Source organism: Oncorhynchus masou, chromosome 6 (assembly GCF_036934945.1).
Source record: "Oncorhynchus masou masou isolate Uvic2021 chromosome 6, UVic_Omas_1.1, whole genome shotgun sequence".
Lineage (NCBI taxonomy): Eukaryota > Metazoa > Chordata > Actinopteri > Salmoniformes > Salmonidae > Oncorhynchus > Oncorhynchus masou.
In genome coordinates, this window is record NC_088217.1 from 19,834,221 (window position 1) to 19,847,928 (window position 13,708).

The window sequence follows — 13,708 nt, forward strand, 5'->3', positions numbered from 1 at the left end:
ATTTAGCATTCAGTAATGTAGCCTAAATCAAGTTTAGACCTAGAGGACCAAAAAAAGCCGATACCAATCAATCGACGGTTGTAAAAAAAAAAATATTTTTAAATTGTATTTATTTGTAATAATGACAATTACAACAATACTGAATGAACACATATTTAACTTAATATATTACATGAATAAAACCAATTTAGCCTCAAATAAAACAAAACAATGTTCAATTTGGTTTAAATAATGCAAAAACAAAGTGTTGGAGAAAGTAAAAGTGCAATATGTGCCATGTAAAAAAAGCTAACGTTTAAGTTCCTTGCTCAGAACATGAGAACATATGAAAGCTGGTGGTTCCCTTTAACAGGAGTCTTCAATATTCCCAGGTAAGAAGTTTTAGGTTGTAGTTATTATAGGAATTATAGGACAATTTCTCTCTATACGATTTGTATTTCATATACCTTTGACTATTGGATGTTCTTATAGCACTTTAGTATTGCCAGTGTAACAGTATAGCTTCCGTCCCTCTCCTCGCCCCTACCTGGGCTCGAACAAGGAACACATCGACAACAGCCACCCTCGAAGCAGCGTTACCCATCGCTCCACAAAAGCCGCGGCCCTTGCAGAGCAAGTGGAACAACCACTCCAAGTCTCAGAGCGAGTGACGTTTGAAAAGCTATTATCGCGCACCCCGCTAACTAGCTAGCAATTTTACATCGGTTACACCAGCCTAATCTCGGGAGTTGATAGGCTTGAAGTCATAAACAGCTCAATGCTTGAAGAACAGCGACGAGCTGCTGGCAAAACACATAAAAGTTCTGTTTGAATGAATGCTTACGAGCCTGCAGCTGCCTACCATCGCTCAGTCAGACTGCTCTATCAAATCATAGACTTAATTATAACATAATAACACACAGAAATACAAGCCGTAGGTCATTAATATGGTCGAATCCGGAAACTATCATCTCGAAAACAAGACGTTTTTCATTCAGTGAAATACGGAACCGTTCCATATTTTATCTAACGGGTGGCATCCATAAGTCTAAATATTCCTGTTACATTGCACAACCTTCAATGTTATGTCATAATTACGTAAAATTCTGGCAAATTAGGCGGCCCAAACTGTTGCATATACACTGACTCTGCGTGCAATGAACGCAAGAGAAGTGATACAATTTCACCTGGTGGTCCTGTGTGGCTCAGTCGGTAGAGCATGGCGCTTGCAACGCCAAGCGTCGTGGGTTCGATTCCCGGTAGGGCCACCCATATGTAAAAGTAGTGGCCCCAGCCGACTTGTAAGTCGCTTTGGACAAAAGCGTCTGCTAAATGGGATATATATATATATTTTTTTTTAATATTGCCTGCTAACCTGGATTTCTTTTAGCAAAATATGCAGGTTTAAAAATACATACTTCTGTGTATTGATTTAAAAAAAGGCATTGATGTTTATGATTAGGTACAGTCGTGCAACGATTGTGCTTTTTTCGCAAATGCGCTTTTGTTAAATCATCCCACGTTTGGCGAAGTTGGCTGTCTTTGTTAGGAAGAAATAGTCTTTACAGAGTTCGCAACAAGCCAGGTTAGCAGGCAATATTAACTAAATATGCCGGTTTAAAAAGATATACTTGTTTATTGATTTTAAGGAAGGCATTGATGTTTATGGTTAGGTACACATTGGAGCAAGACAGTCCTTTTTTGCGAATACGCACTGCATCGATTATATGCAACGCAGGACACGCTAGATAAACTAGTAATATCGTCAACCATGTGTAGTTAACTAGTGATTATGATTGATTGATTGTTTTTTATAAGATAAGTTTAATGCTAGCTAGCAACTTACCTTGGCTTCTTACTGCATTCGCGTATCAGGCAGTCTCCTCATGGAGTGCAATGTAATCCGGTGGTTAGAGCGTTGTACTAGTTAAGGTTGCAAGATTAAATCCCCTAGCTGACAAGGTAAAAATCTGTCATTCAGCCCCTGAACAAGGCAGTTAACCCACTGTTCCTAGGCCATCATTGAAAATAAGAACGTGTTCTGAACTGACTTGCCTAGTTCAATAAAGGTGTAAAAAAATAAAATAAAAAAAAACGGCCAAATCGGTGTCCAAAAATACCGATTTCCGATTGTTATGAGAACTTGAAATGGGCCCTAATTATTCGGCCATTCCGATTAATTGGTCAACTTCTAATATAGATGACTCCAAAAGCCAGCGGAGGTTGTGAAATGACTTGCATGCTTTTGAAAGTATAGATTGACGATGAAGATACTCTCAATGTACAACCCTATGCCTGTTCCTGACAAAGCGGAGTGAGGGTAGGAAAGAGATAAAACGTGGATCAAAAAAGTGAAAGTTGTGTGGGGAAATATTATTTGTATTTTATTCTGTTACATTATATTCTTATGTGTTGACTGTGATCAGGGTAGCCAAAGTGAGTCCTCTGTTAAAATAACTATTGATTTCATGAGCATGGCGTAGGCTGTAGGGTGCACAGACCAGTAACATAATTAAACTCAAAATATGCCTTTCTATTCTTTTGAAAATACATTTTATTAGTCTTAATGTTTCTTAGGACCTGCCTAAAACACATTAATAATGGGTTTCTTTGGGATGGCATATATTTAATGGATGTATTAAAATAGACGTCCACCCACATCGCTCATGCCTACTCCCATTCCTGAACTTGCAGGCATGTGCATGGGCGATTATAAAAGAATGTGGTAAAAATGGGACTGTATGATTTGGGCTCTATAAAACATTGCCAGCATTTCTTTTATAGCCAACATACCATATAATCTGTCTGTAAAGAGTATTAGTCTGTGTTTATTTTATTGACCATACCTTGGATTAGGTAACACTGCATGGAGCATTTACTAAGAATTTATTGGCGGCCAATTTGTCACTAAGCCATTATTAGTCATTGATGCACTATTTAGCAGAATTGGTTAAAAGGCAACACATTTTATCCAGTTACTAAGTCCTGTCCCTTCCCCTCTCTCCCTTTTTCTTTCTGTCTCTCTGAGCAGTGCGGCCAGAGGAGAATGGTGTGGAAGCGGTCCCTGTGGACAGAGGGTCAGAGCGAGGCCGCAGGGGTGGGAGAGGGGGTAGAGGTGAGTGTCATTTAGTGGCACTTTCTCATATGTTCCAGTCAACACTCCCAGGTAACTTGTGGTATCTTAACTAAACACAATTTGTTTGGTTCCATGCTTTCTGTGTGTTGACCTAGTGTGTGTCTGTCTGTGTGTGTACTACAGTCGGATCTGGAGGCAGAGGAAGGGGCAGGGTGCCAGCGGGAAGCAGGTTCTCAGCCCAGGGAATGGGGTGAGTTATGGAATATACACACCTGCACATACCAACTCTTACACACACACACCTGTCTGGTTCCTCGTACACTGCTTTTTCTTACACCTAGACCCCTCCTCTCCTTAGGACCTTTAACCCAGCAGACTACACTGCAGAACAGAGGACAGGGACCACACAAGATGACTCCTGGGAGTCAGGAGCTATCAACAGCACAGACGGGACAGGTGAGGCCAGGACCATGAAACACTGGGCTTTTCAAAAAATTGTGTGCACACATCCACCAATTTCTCCAGGTGCAGAGTTGAAAAAATATCAACTCTGGATGTATTCTCAGGATGTGTTCATTGTTTTTAATGTTCCTTGTCGACTGGTGCTAGGGAAATGTCCCTAGACTTCAGTTCATATTCTAACACCTCTCCATAAAGCCTCTGTTTTTCCCCCTTCATCTCTGACCTTCAATAACCTCTAACCCCTCACTGGTGTTTACCATGCAGTGGCCTGGAGGAGTACTCTGGAGGACTGGGCTGCTGAGGACTGGAGCGAGGATGTGAGTCTGAGTACTGGGGAGTAGTGGTCAGGGGGTGGAGGGAGCTGTGAGTCTTATGTTCACGTTTTGGAGATTTATGTTCAGATGGAACAAATACAATATACTAGTTCTCATACTGCGTTAGTTGTTTGTTGAAAATGTTTATGCTAGTTGATACGGAGCTTTCTTTGAAGTGGACAGTGTTAGATTGGCCATTTTGGATTGTAATTTAACAAAACCATAGATTTGCTTGCATCTCACAACTCTGCCTATTGCATTTGTCACCAACTCCGTAACCCTCTCTCTGTCTTCCCTCAGCTCTCTGAGACCAAAGTGTTCACTGCCTCAAGTGCACCGGCACCTCAGAACCATATCACACCTGGGCAAAGGTAACTCCCTGCTCAACATCCGCACAACCAACTAGGGCACATTTCAACACTGATTTTGGTATTGTGTTTGTATATATATGGGCTCCCGAGTGGAGCAGGGTCTTAGGCACTGCATCTCAGTGCTAGAGGTGTCACTACAGACCCTGGTTCGATCCCAGGCTGTATCACAACCGGCTGCGATTGGGAGTCCCATAGGGCGGCGCACAAAATACAGGACAATAATAGTGCCCAGCGGTGCAGAAAACAACAGTTTTACCTTTTTGCCAGGTTTATTCCATGGAGTGATATGTTTGTCCCAGGTCTATACAGACACAATATCCTGGATGAATGGATCCTTCACCTGTAGACCGGGTTCTCATAGTAGCTGTGATGTGTATCTCTGAAGCAGGTCCCCATTCTGACTGTGTGTATGTGTATAATAGAAATAGTATTATTTTGTAATAATTCTATGTGTATCTCCTGTAGCCTGGACCATGTGTCTATGCTGCAGAAGCCAGTGGGAGGAGAAGAGGCCCCCTCCTCTCAGAGCCTGGTCTTCACAAACTCCCACCATCACCCAGCCCGCAACGGGTCGGCCATCGGCACAGGCAGTACCAGCTACGCACATGCCGCCCTGGTGAGCCATACCCTCCCACACACTCGTTTCCTTTACAGTTTTCAAATACATATTTCCTGTACATGATCACCATATTTTTTCTTGTATTATCATAGCGCCCCATTCATTCTGAAAATATGTCTTAAACAATTTGCGAGCACCCCAAGCTAACTCTCTGTCTCGCTCGCTCCCTGCCAGTCGTCAGTGCTGGGGGCAGGTTTTGGGGACCTGGGTCAGTCTAAGAGGAGTCAGTCCAGTCCAGGGGCCCAGATCTTGGAGCAGCTGAAGGGCCCAGGCCTGGGTCCTCTCCCCTCCTCCCAGGCAGCCCCCCCTCCCAGCACACAGGGGACCAGCAGCACCTCTCTGGGGAGTAGACTCCCAGGGTTAGGAGTAGCGCCCCCGGTCCTCTCTCCGCCTTCCACTTCCAGCTGGGACATCAAGACCCCAGAGCCTAGCACCACCACCACCTCACTCACCTCCCACTTCAGCCGTGAGACACACACACACTTGTTTTTCTATTCTCGTGGGGACCAAAACTTTATTTAAATTCAAAATCCTATTTTCCCTAACCTTAACACCTAACTGCTAACCCTAAATGTAGGCCTAACCATAAACCTAACCCCTAAGTTTAAAATAGTCTTTGTCCTAGTGGGGTACGTAGGAAGAATCTTCCTTGTTTTACTGTCCTTGTGTGGGATTTCACATCCCCACGAAGATAGAACAACACCCACCACACACTCAAACACTTTTTATCAGATTTAGTTAGAGATTTATCAAATTCATCTATCATTTAAAATACCTGGCATATGGCTTCAAAATATAAATGACCATATGTCTTCATGTGGTGTTTGTGTCCATATGCCTGGCTCATCTGATCTGTGTTTGTGTGTTTTTGCCCTCCAGGGGAGTTTAGACTGCCTGAGCCGTCCCTGGTGCTGAGCCATCTAGTCCAGAGACACGGCGCCCCCTCTCTGCCCCTGGCGCGCCAGTCCAGCCCCCCGCCAGCCCAATCCCCCTCACCCAGCCAGGGACCCCCCCTGGCCGCCATCGGTGCCAAGCCTGCCCCCAGCGCAGGGCCGGACCCTGAGGGCAGCAGCTCGCTGCAGCAGCAGCACCGCGTTCCTCAACTAAAGGCTCAGAAACGAAGGATACCTCCCACCTCCAAGGTAAGGAACCAGAGTCAAGTCTTTCCCCGATTCCCTGTGTGAAGTCAAGGAATCAAAGACGGGGGAATCAAGGAAAGACTTCCGAGATTCACACAGTGTGCAGGTCAGTAATGGTCAACCTTTGCTATCAAGGCTCTTAGCCTAGTTCTAAATCAAATCAAATGTCACATGGGATGAATACACCAGGTGTAGACCTGACAGTGAAATGCTTATTTCAACCTAACCAACAATGCAGTTTAAAAAAAAAATACAATAAAGAAATAAAAGTAACAAGTAATTAAAGAGCAGCAGTAAAATAACTATAGCGAGACCATACACAGGGGGGCACCGGTTAGTCAAGGTAATTGAGGTAATATGTACATGTAGCTAGAGTTATTAAAGTGACCATGAATAGATGATGATAACAGAGAGTAGCAGTGGAATAAAAGGGGGGGGTGCAAATGTCTGGGTAGCCATTTGATTAGTTCAGGAATCTTATTGCTTAGGGGTAGAAGCTGTTTAGAAACCTCTTGGACCTAGACTTGGCGCTCCGGTACCGCTTGCCGTGCGGTAGCAGCGAGAACAATATATGACTAGGGTGGCTGGAGTCTTGGACAATTTTTAGGGCCTTCCTCTGACATCGCCTGTTATAGAGGTCCTGGATGACAGGAAGATTGCCCCCAGTGATGTACTGGGCCGTACGCAATACCCACTGTCGTGCCTTGCGGTCGGAGGCCGAGCAGTTGCGATACCAGGCAGTGATGCAACCGGTCAGGATGCTCTCGATGGTGCAGCTGTATAACCTTTTGAGGATCTGAGGACCCATGCCAAATATTTTCAGTCTCCTGAGGGGGAATAGGTTTTGTCATGTCCGCTTCACGACTGTCTTGGTGTGCTTGGACCATGTTAGTTTGTTGGTGATGTGGACACCAAGGAACTTGAAACTCTCAACCTGCTCCACTACAGCCCCGTCGATGAGAATGGGGGCGTGCTCAGTCCTCTTTTTCCTGTAGTCCACAATCATCTCCTTTGTCTTGATCATGTTGAGGCAGAGGTTGTCCTGGCACCACACGGCCAGGTCTTTGACCTCCTCCCTATAGGCTGTCTCGTCGTGGTCGTTAATCAGGCCTACCACTGTTGTGTCATCTGCAAACTTAATGATGGTGTTGGAGTCGTGCCTGGCCGTGCACCCCTGAGCGGCCCCTGTGTTGAGGATCAGATTAGCGGATGTTGTTACCTACCCTTACCACCTTGGGGTGGCCCGTCAGGAAGTCCATGATCCAGTTGCAGAGGAAGGTGTTTAGTCCCAGGGTCCTTAGCTTATTGATGAGCTTTGAGGGCACTGTGGTGTTGAATGCTGAGCTGTAATCAATGTATAGCATTCTCACATAGGTGTTCCTTTTGTTCAGCTGGGAAAGGGCAGTGTGGAGTGCAATAGATATGGGCGGCAGGGTAGCCTAGTGGTTAGAGTGTTAGACTAGTAACCGGAAGGTTGCAAGTTCAAACCCCCGAGCTGACAAGGTACAAATCTGTCGTTCTGCCCCTGAACAGGCAGTTAACCCACTGTTCCTAGGCCGTCATTGAAAATAAGAATTTGTTTTTAACTGACTTGCCTGGTTAAATAAAGGTAAAATATATTTTTTTTTACAAAAATCATCTGTGGATCTGTTAGGGTGGTATGCAAATTGGAGTGGGTCTAGGGTTTCTGGGATAGTGGTGTTGATGCGAGTCATGACTAGCCTTTCAAAGCACTTCATGGCTACAGACGTAAGTACTACTGGTCGGTAGTCATTTAGGCAGGTTACCTTAGTGTTCTTGGGCATAGGGACTATGGTGTTCTACTTAAAACAGACTCAAACAGACTCAGACGTGAAGACACTTGCTAGTTGGTCAGCGCATTCTTGCAGTACATGTCCTGATAATCCTTCTGGCCCTGCGGCCTTGTGAATGTTGACCTGTCTACAGGTCTTACTCACATCGGCTGGGGAGAGCGTGATCACACAGTCTTCCGGTACAGCTGATACTCTCATGCATGTTTCAGTGTTATTTGCCTCGAAGTGAGCATAAAAGGAATTTAGCTCGTGTCACTGGGCAGCTCTCGGCTGTGCTTCCCTTTGTAGTCTGTAATAATTTGCAAGCCCTGCCACATCCGACGAGCATCAGAGCCGGTGTAGTACGATTCGATATTAGTCTTGTATTGACGCTTTGGCTGTTTGATGGTTCGTCGGAGGGCATAGCGGGATTTCTTACAAGCTTCCGGGTTAGAGTCCCGCTCCTTGAAAATGGCAGCTCTAACCTTTAGCTCAGTGCGGATGTTTCCTGTACTCCATGGCTTCTGGTTGGGGTATGTACTAGAGGTCGACCGATTAATCGGAATGGCTGATTAATTAGGGCCGATTTCAAGTTTTCATAACAATCGGAATTCTGGAAAAAACATTTTTTTATACATATATATATATTTTTTATACACCTTTATTGAATATTTTTAACTCGACAAGTCAGTTAAGAACACATTCTTATTTTCAATGACGGCCTAGGAACGGTGGGTTAACTGCCTCGTTCAGGGGCAGAACGACAGATTTTCACCTTGTCAGCTCTGGGGGATCCAATCTTACAGTTAACTAGTCCAAGGCAATAACGACCTGCCTCTCTCTCGTTGCACTCCACAAGGAGACTGCCTGTTACTCAAATGCAGTAAGCCAAGGTAAGTTGCTGGTAAAACTGTGCTAACTTATCTTATAAAAAACAATCAATCATAATCACTAGTTAACTGCACATGGTTGATATTACTAGATATTATCTAGCGTGTCCTGCGTTTCATATAATCTGACTGAGCATACAAGTATCTAAGTATCTGACTGAGCTGTGGTAGGCAGAAGCAGGCGCGTAAACATTCATTCAAACAGCACTTTTGTGCGTTTTGCCAGCAGCTCTTCGTTGTGCGTCAAGTATTGCGCTGTTTATGACTTCAAGCTTATCAACTCCAGAGATGAGGCTGGTGTAACCGAAGTGAAATGGTTGGCTAGTTAGCGTGCGCTAATAGCGTTTCAGCCGTCACTCGCTCTGAGTCCGTGAAAACAGTCCTGTAGCTTAGCATCTGCTTCATCTGACCACCTTTTTTTTTATTGATTTAGTCACTGGTGCTTCCTGCTTTAATTTTTGCTTGTAAGCAGGAGTCAGGAGGATAGAATTGTGTTCAGATTTGCCAAATGGAGGGCGAGGGAGAGCTTTGTGTGTGGAGTATAGGTGGTCCAGAGTTTTGTACACCAGCTATTATTTACAAAAATACCTAGTCCGCCGCCCCTTGTCTTACTAGACGGCGCTGTTCTATCTTGCCGGTGCAGTGTATGACCAGCCAGCTGTATGTTGATAACGTCGTCGTTCAGCCACGACTCTGTGAAGCATAAGATATTAGTTTTGAATGTCCCGCTGGTAGTTTAATCTTCCGCGTAGGTCATTGATTTTATTTTCCAAAGATTTCACGTTTGCTAGCAGAATGGAAGGAGGTGGGCGTTTATTCAATCGCATACGAATTCTCAGAAGGCAAACCGCCCTCCGGCCCCTTTTTCTCCGCCTTCTCTTCACGCAAATGACGGGGATCTGGACCTGTTCCCGGGAAAGCAGTATATCATTCGCATCGAGCTCGTCACTCGTTAAAGGAAAAAAAGGATTCTGCCAGTCCTTGGTAAGTAATCTCAGTCCTGATCTCCAGAAGTTATTTTCGATCTTAAGAGACGGTATCAGCAACATTATGTACAAAATAAGTTACAAACACTGCCAAGAAACGAACAAAAAAACACAATTGGATAGGAACACGTATTACGTCAGCCTTCTTCTCCGGCGCCATCTAACACACCTGATTGATCTAATCAATGTCTTGATGCTTAATTTGATCAATGCCCAGCATTGTAGCGCACTGCTCTAAACTAAGAAGCTAAGGGCGTTTGAGGTTATTGGGGATCAAGATAAGTATATCTTTGCAGATCCTTACACAGGCTGATCTTCTCAGATGCAAGGATTGTAAATGATAATGTTACCGACAGTATGCCCACTCTGAGTGAGAGCTTTCCCTCCCCTCCTGTCCAGATCCCTTCGTCGGCGGTGGAAATGCCCGGCTCTGCCGACATCCCCGGTCTCAACGTTCAGTTCGGAGCGCTGGACTTTGGCTCGGAGGCCGCCCTGCCGGACTTTGGCCCCGTGGAGACATGTGTCAGCGTGGCCTCCAGGGCCCCCGCCCCACAGAGCCAGACCAACCTCTACTCCAAACCCCTCAGGTGGGTCACAATTTCCACCACAGGTGTATTCAGTTAGGTTAAATGTTGCAGATAGAAGAGTAACGAGTTTACGTGATTCCCCTTTGTGCATGATAGACAATCCTATCTGTTCTGCACAACATTTCTATGTTATTCTATGTCTAGCTATATGTATTCTGTTATGTTGCACTCTCCTGAACAGATCAAAGGGGTGGCCAACAGACTGAAGAGCATGCAACCACACCCCTTGAACTAGAAGTCTATTTGAATACTTTATACTATGTACTTATGGCATGTTTATAACTAAAACCTTCTTCTCTGTTTGTCACCAGTGAATCTATGGGCACCCCTCTTTCTATTCCCCTCCCTCTGTCCTCCTCTGAGCCCATCTACCACTCCCCGTCGGTGGCCATGCCCAGCCTCGCCCCCTCCGCTATGGGTATGGTCAGCTCCTCCACTCCCTCCTCCTCCATGTCCTCCTCAGTGCCCTCCTCCTCCTCCACTTCTCCCTTCGTCTCACTGGGAAGCGGTTATGACTGTGGGCCTGTGGCCCCTCACTCACGCCTGGCCTTCTCCCAGAGCAAAGAGGCCCCCGGACCAATCATGGTGAGTCGATGTTTAGGTTATCTATCTAACATTGAAGGCCACCAGAGTCGTAGTCGTTCGGCACCAAACGGACTGAAACATGGAGGAACGACCTGAACTTGTCCAATAAGAAGCGTTTGTTTTTATTTTCCATTGCAAAATGTTTTGCTACGGTGTGCACTAATGAATAAGACCCTTCCGCACTGTCATGGCTTGTGTAATTGTGAGACGCACCAGTTGTTGTTGTATGATAAAATAATTTCCCACTGTCGGATAATAAAGATAAGTTGACTTGAGTGAAGAATACAAACTTGGTCGTTTGCTCGTCTCAACAGAACGGTCTGAACAGTGTGAGGACGTCTGCGATGGACAGTAAGTAACACATTTCATGAAATCAATCATTCATTCAGTGCTGCAACTTTTGTAGTTAAATTGTGATTGTTTCTCCTTCTCTTTTTCTTCCCAGCTTCATCAGCCTCCTCCACTCCAAAGCCAGAATCTCCCTCTCCGAGCATCAGTACCAGCAGTGCTCCTGCCCCCTCTGCCCTCATGCCCTCCTCCATACCCCCCCACAGCTCAGCACTTCCCAGTCTGCCACACGACATGCCCTCTGTCAGCTTGACAACACTGAGCAGGTAACACACACATCTACTCACTTTTCCCTTGACGTCTTTGGATGTGTGCTTGTATTGACATGAGTGAGAGGCAATTTATGCATACTGAGTTCAAGTTTGCCACTATAGGCTACGAATGCAGTTAACTTCTAGTATCTATTGAGATGAATATACTTGATTGTGAATATATCTAAATCAAGAGCAGAAGGCAAGTGGTGTGTGTATATAAATGAATGAATGTCCTTTATACGGTGCATTCGGAAAGTATTCAGGCTCCTTCCCTTTTTCGACATTTTGTTACTTTACAACCTTATTCCAAAACTGATTAAATACTTTTTCCCCTTATCAATCTCCACACAATACCCCATAATGACAAAGCAAAAACAGGCTTTTAGACATTTTTGCAAATGTGGAAAAAATGTTAAACTGATATCACATTTACATAAGGTTTCAGACCCTTTACAGAGTACTTTGTTGAAGCACCTTTGGCAGCGATTACAGCCTTGAGTCTTCTTGGATATGAAGCTTGCCACACTTGTATTTGGAGAGTTTCTCCCAATCTTCTCTTCTCAAGCTCGGTCAGGTTGGATGGGGAGTGTGGCTGCACAGCTATTTTCAGGTCTCTGTTTGATCGGGTACAAGTCCGGGCTCTGGCTGGGCCACTCAAGGACATTCAGAGACTTGTTCCGAAGCCACTCCTTCATTGTCTTGGCTGTGTGCTTAGGGTCGTTGTCTTGTTGGAAGGTGAACCTGTTGAAGGAATTTAATTCCTCTGATTTAATTCCCAATCAGAATTAAACACTCTGTCAATGCATAAGGATTTGTATGACCCTTATTTTATAGGAATGGACAGAGTCCCGGTCTTAAAGTCAAGTAACAGCCTTTAATCAAGAGAGTACTGAGTTCATACAGGTTATAATACCACAGGTTATAAACTGAAAATGACGTCAGCGTTTTCAAAATGTTCCGTCTCTTCTTGACACTGGTAGAAAGGCTCTATAGATCTCAAGCCTTCCCTCCTCGCCTAGAGCCAAGGTCAGTCAGTGTAGATAAGCATTCTAGACAGTCTGGAGATAGTTCATTCATTTGTACCAAGGAACAGACCGTCATTGTTCTAAACTCTTGACTACATTATATTCAATACTGGGAGCAAGAGAGAGAATTCATACATGTACAGTAACATAATAGTATTCGGATTAGTCAGTCCTGATTGAAATGTATACATAATTAGTCATCATTGATATAAAAAAAATCCCTTAACAGAACTTTCACCCCAGTCTGAGGTCCTGAGCAATCTGGAACAGGTTTTCATCAAGGATCTCTCTGTACTTTGCTCCGTTCATCTTTGCCTTAATCCTGACTAGTCTCCCAGTCCCTGCTCCTGAAAAACATCCCCACAGCATGATGCTGCCACCGCCATGCTTCACCATATGGATGGTGCCAGGTTTTCTCCGGGTGTGACGCTTGGCATTCAGGCCAAGGAGTTCAATCTTTGTTTCATCAGACCAGAGGATTTTGTTTCTCATGGTCTGAGTCCTTTAGGTGCCTTTTGGCAAACTCCAAGCGGGCAGTTATGTTCCTTTTACTGAGGAAGGGCATCCATCTGGCCACTCTACCATAAAGGCCTGATTGGTGGAGTGCTGCAGAGATGGTTGTCTTTCTGAAAGGTTCTCCCATCTACACAGAAGAACTCTGGAGCTCTTGTCAGAAATTTCTCTGAGCAAGGCTCTTCTCCCTCGATTGCTCAGTTTGGCTGTGCGGCCAGCTCTAGGATGATTCTATGTGGTTCCAAACTTCTTCCATTTAAGAATGATGGAGGCCACTGTGTTCTTGGGGACCTTCAATGCTGCAGACATTTTTTGGTACCCTTCCCCAGATTTGTGCCTCCACACAATCTTGTCTCAGAGCTCTACAGACAATTCCTTTGGCCTCATGGCTTGGTTTTTGCTCTGACATGCACTGTCAACTGTGGGACTTTTTATATAGACAGGCGTGTGCCTTTCCAAATCATGAATTCTGTTTTTTATTTTTAATCAATTTGCAAGAAATTCTAAAAACCTGTTTTCGCTTCATCATTATGGAATATTGTGTTTAGATTGGGGGGGGGGTAATTTAATCCGTTTTAGAATAAGGCTGTAACGTAACAAAATGTGGATAAAGTTAAGGGGTCTTCTTCTCTCTACCTTGTAGTCATGGCAGCAGTAGTCATTCCTCAGTGCTCGGCTCAAGCTCTCTCACTGTGAGTATGGCTTAACACACACTCACACGTACATTTATTTTAGAGAGGTCTATGCAGAGTACAATCTCCTCCTTA

At 44.7% G+C, this 13,708-nt stretch overlaps 1 protein-coding gene across 3 annotated transcripts in view; it reads left to right on the forward strand.

Annotated features, from left to right (window-relative positions):
- The window catches only part of LOC135541483 (ubiquitin-associated protein 2-like), a 30,444-nt gene that overhangs the window by 9,832 nt on the left and 6,904 nt on the right, over positions 1-13,708 (forward strand). For 2 of the 3 annotated variants that reach the window (XM_064967793.1, XM_064967794.1), the window contains exons 6-18: positions 3,011-3,145; positions 3,239-3,305; positions 3,414-3,511; positions 3,782-3,834; positions 4,132-4,202; positions 4,668-4,818; positions 4,996-5,287; positions 5,701-5,963; positions 10,029-10,216; positions 10,528-10,801; positions 11,116-11,152; positions 11,247-11,415; positions 13,585-13,633. In XM_064967793.1, coding sequence (XP_064823865.1) covers positions 3,011-3,145; positions 3,239-3,305; positions 3,414-3,511; positions 3,782-3,834; positions 4,132-4,202; positions 4,668-4,818; positions 4,996-5,287; positions 5,701-5,963; positions 10,029-10,216; positions 10,528-10,801; positions 11,116-11,152; positions 11,247-11,415; positions 13,585-13,633 — 1,847 coding nt within the window. The remainder of the gene's footprint in view (positions 1-3,010; positions 3,146-3,238; positions 3,306-3,413; positions 3,512-3,781; positions 3,835-4,131; positions 4,203-4,667; positions 4,819-4,995; positions 5,288-5,700; positions 5,964-10,028; positions 10,217-10,527; positions 10,802-11,115; positions 11,153-11,246; positions 11,416-13,584; positions 13,634-13,708) is intronic. The other variant, XM_064967795.1, reaches the window with a different exon arrangement.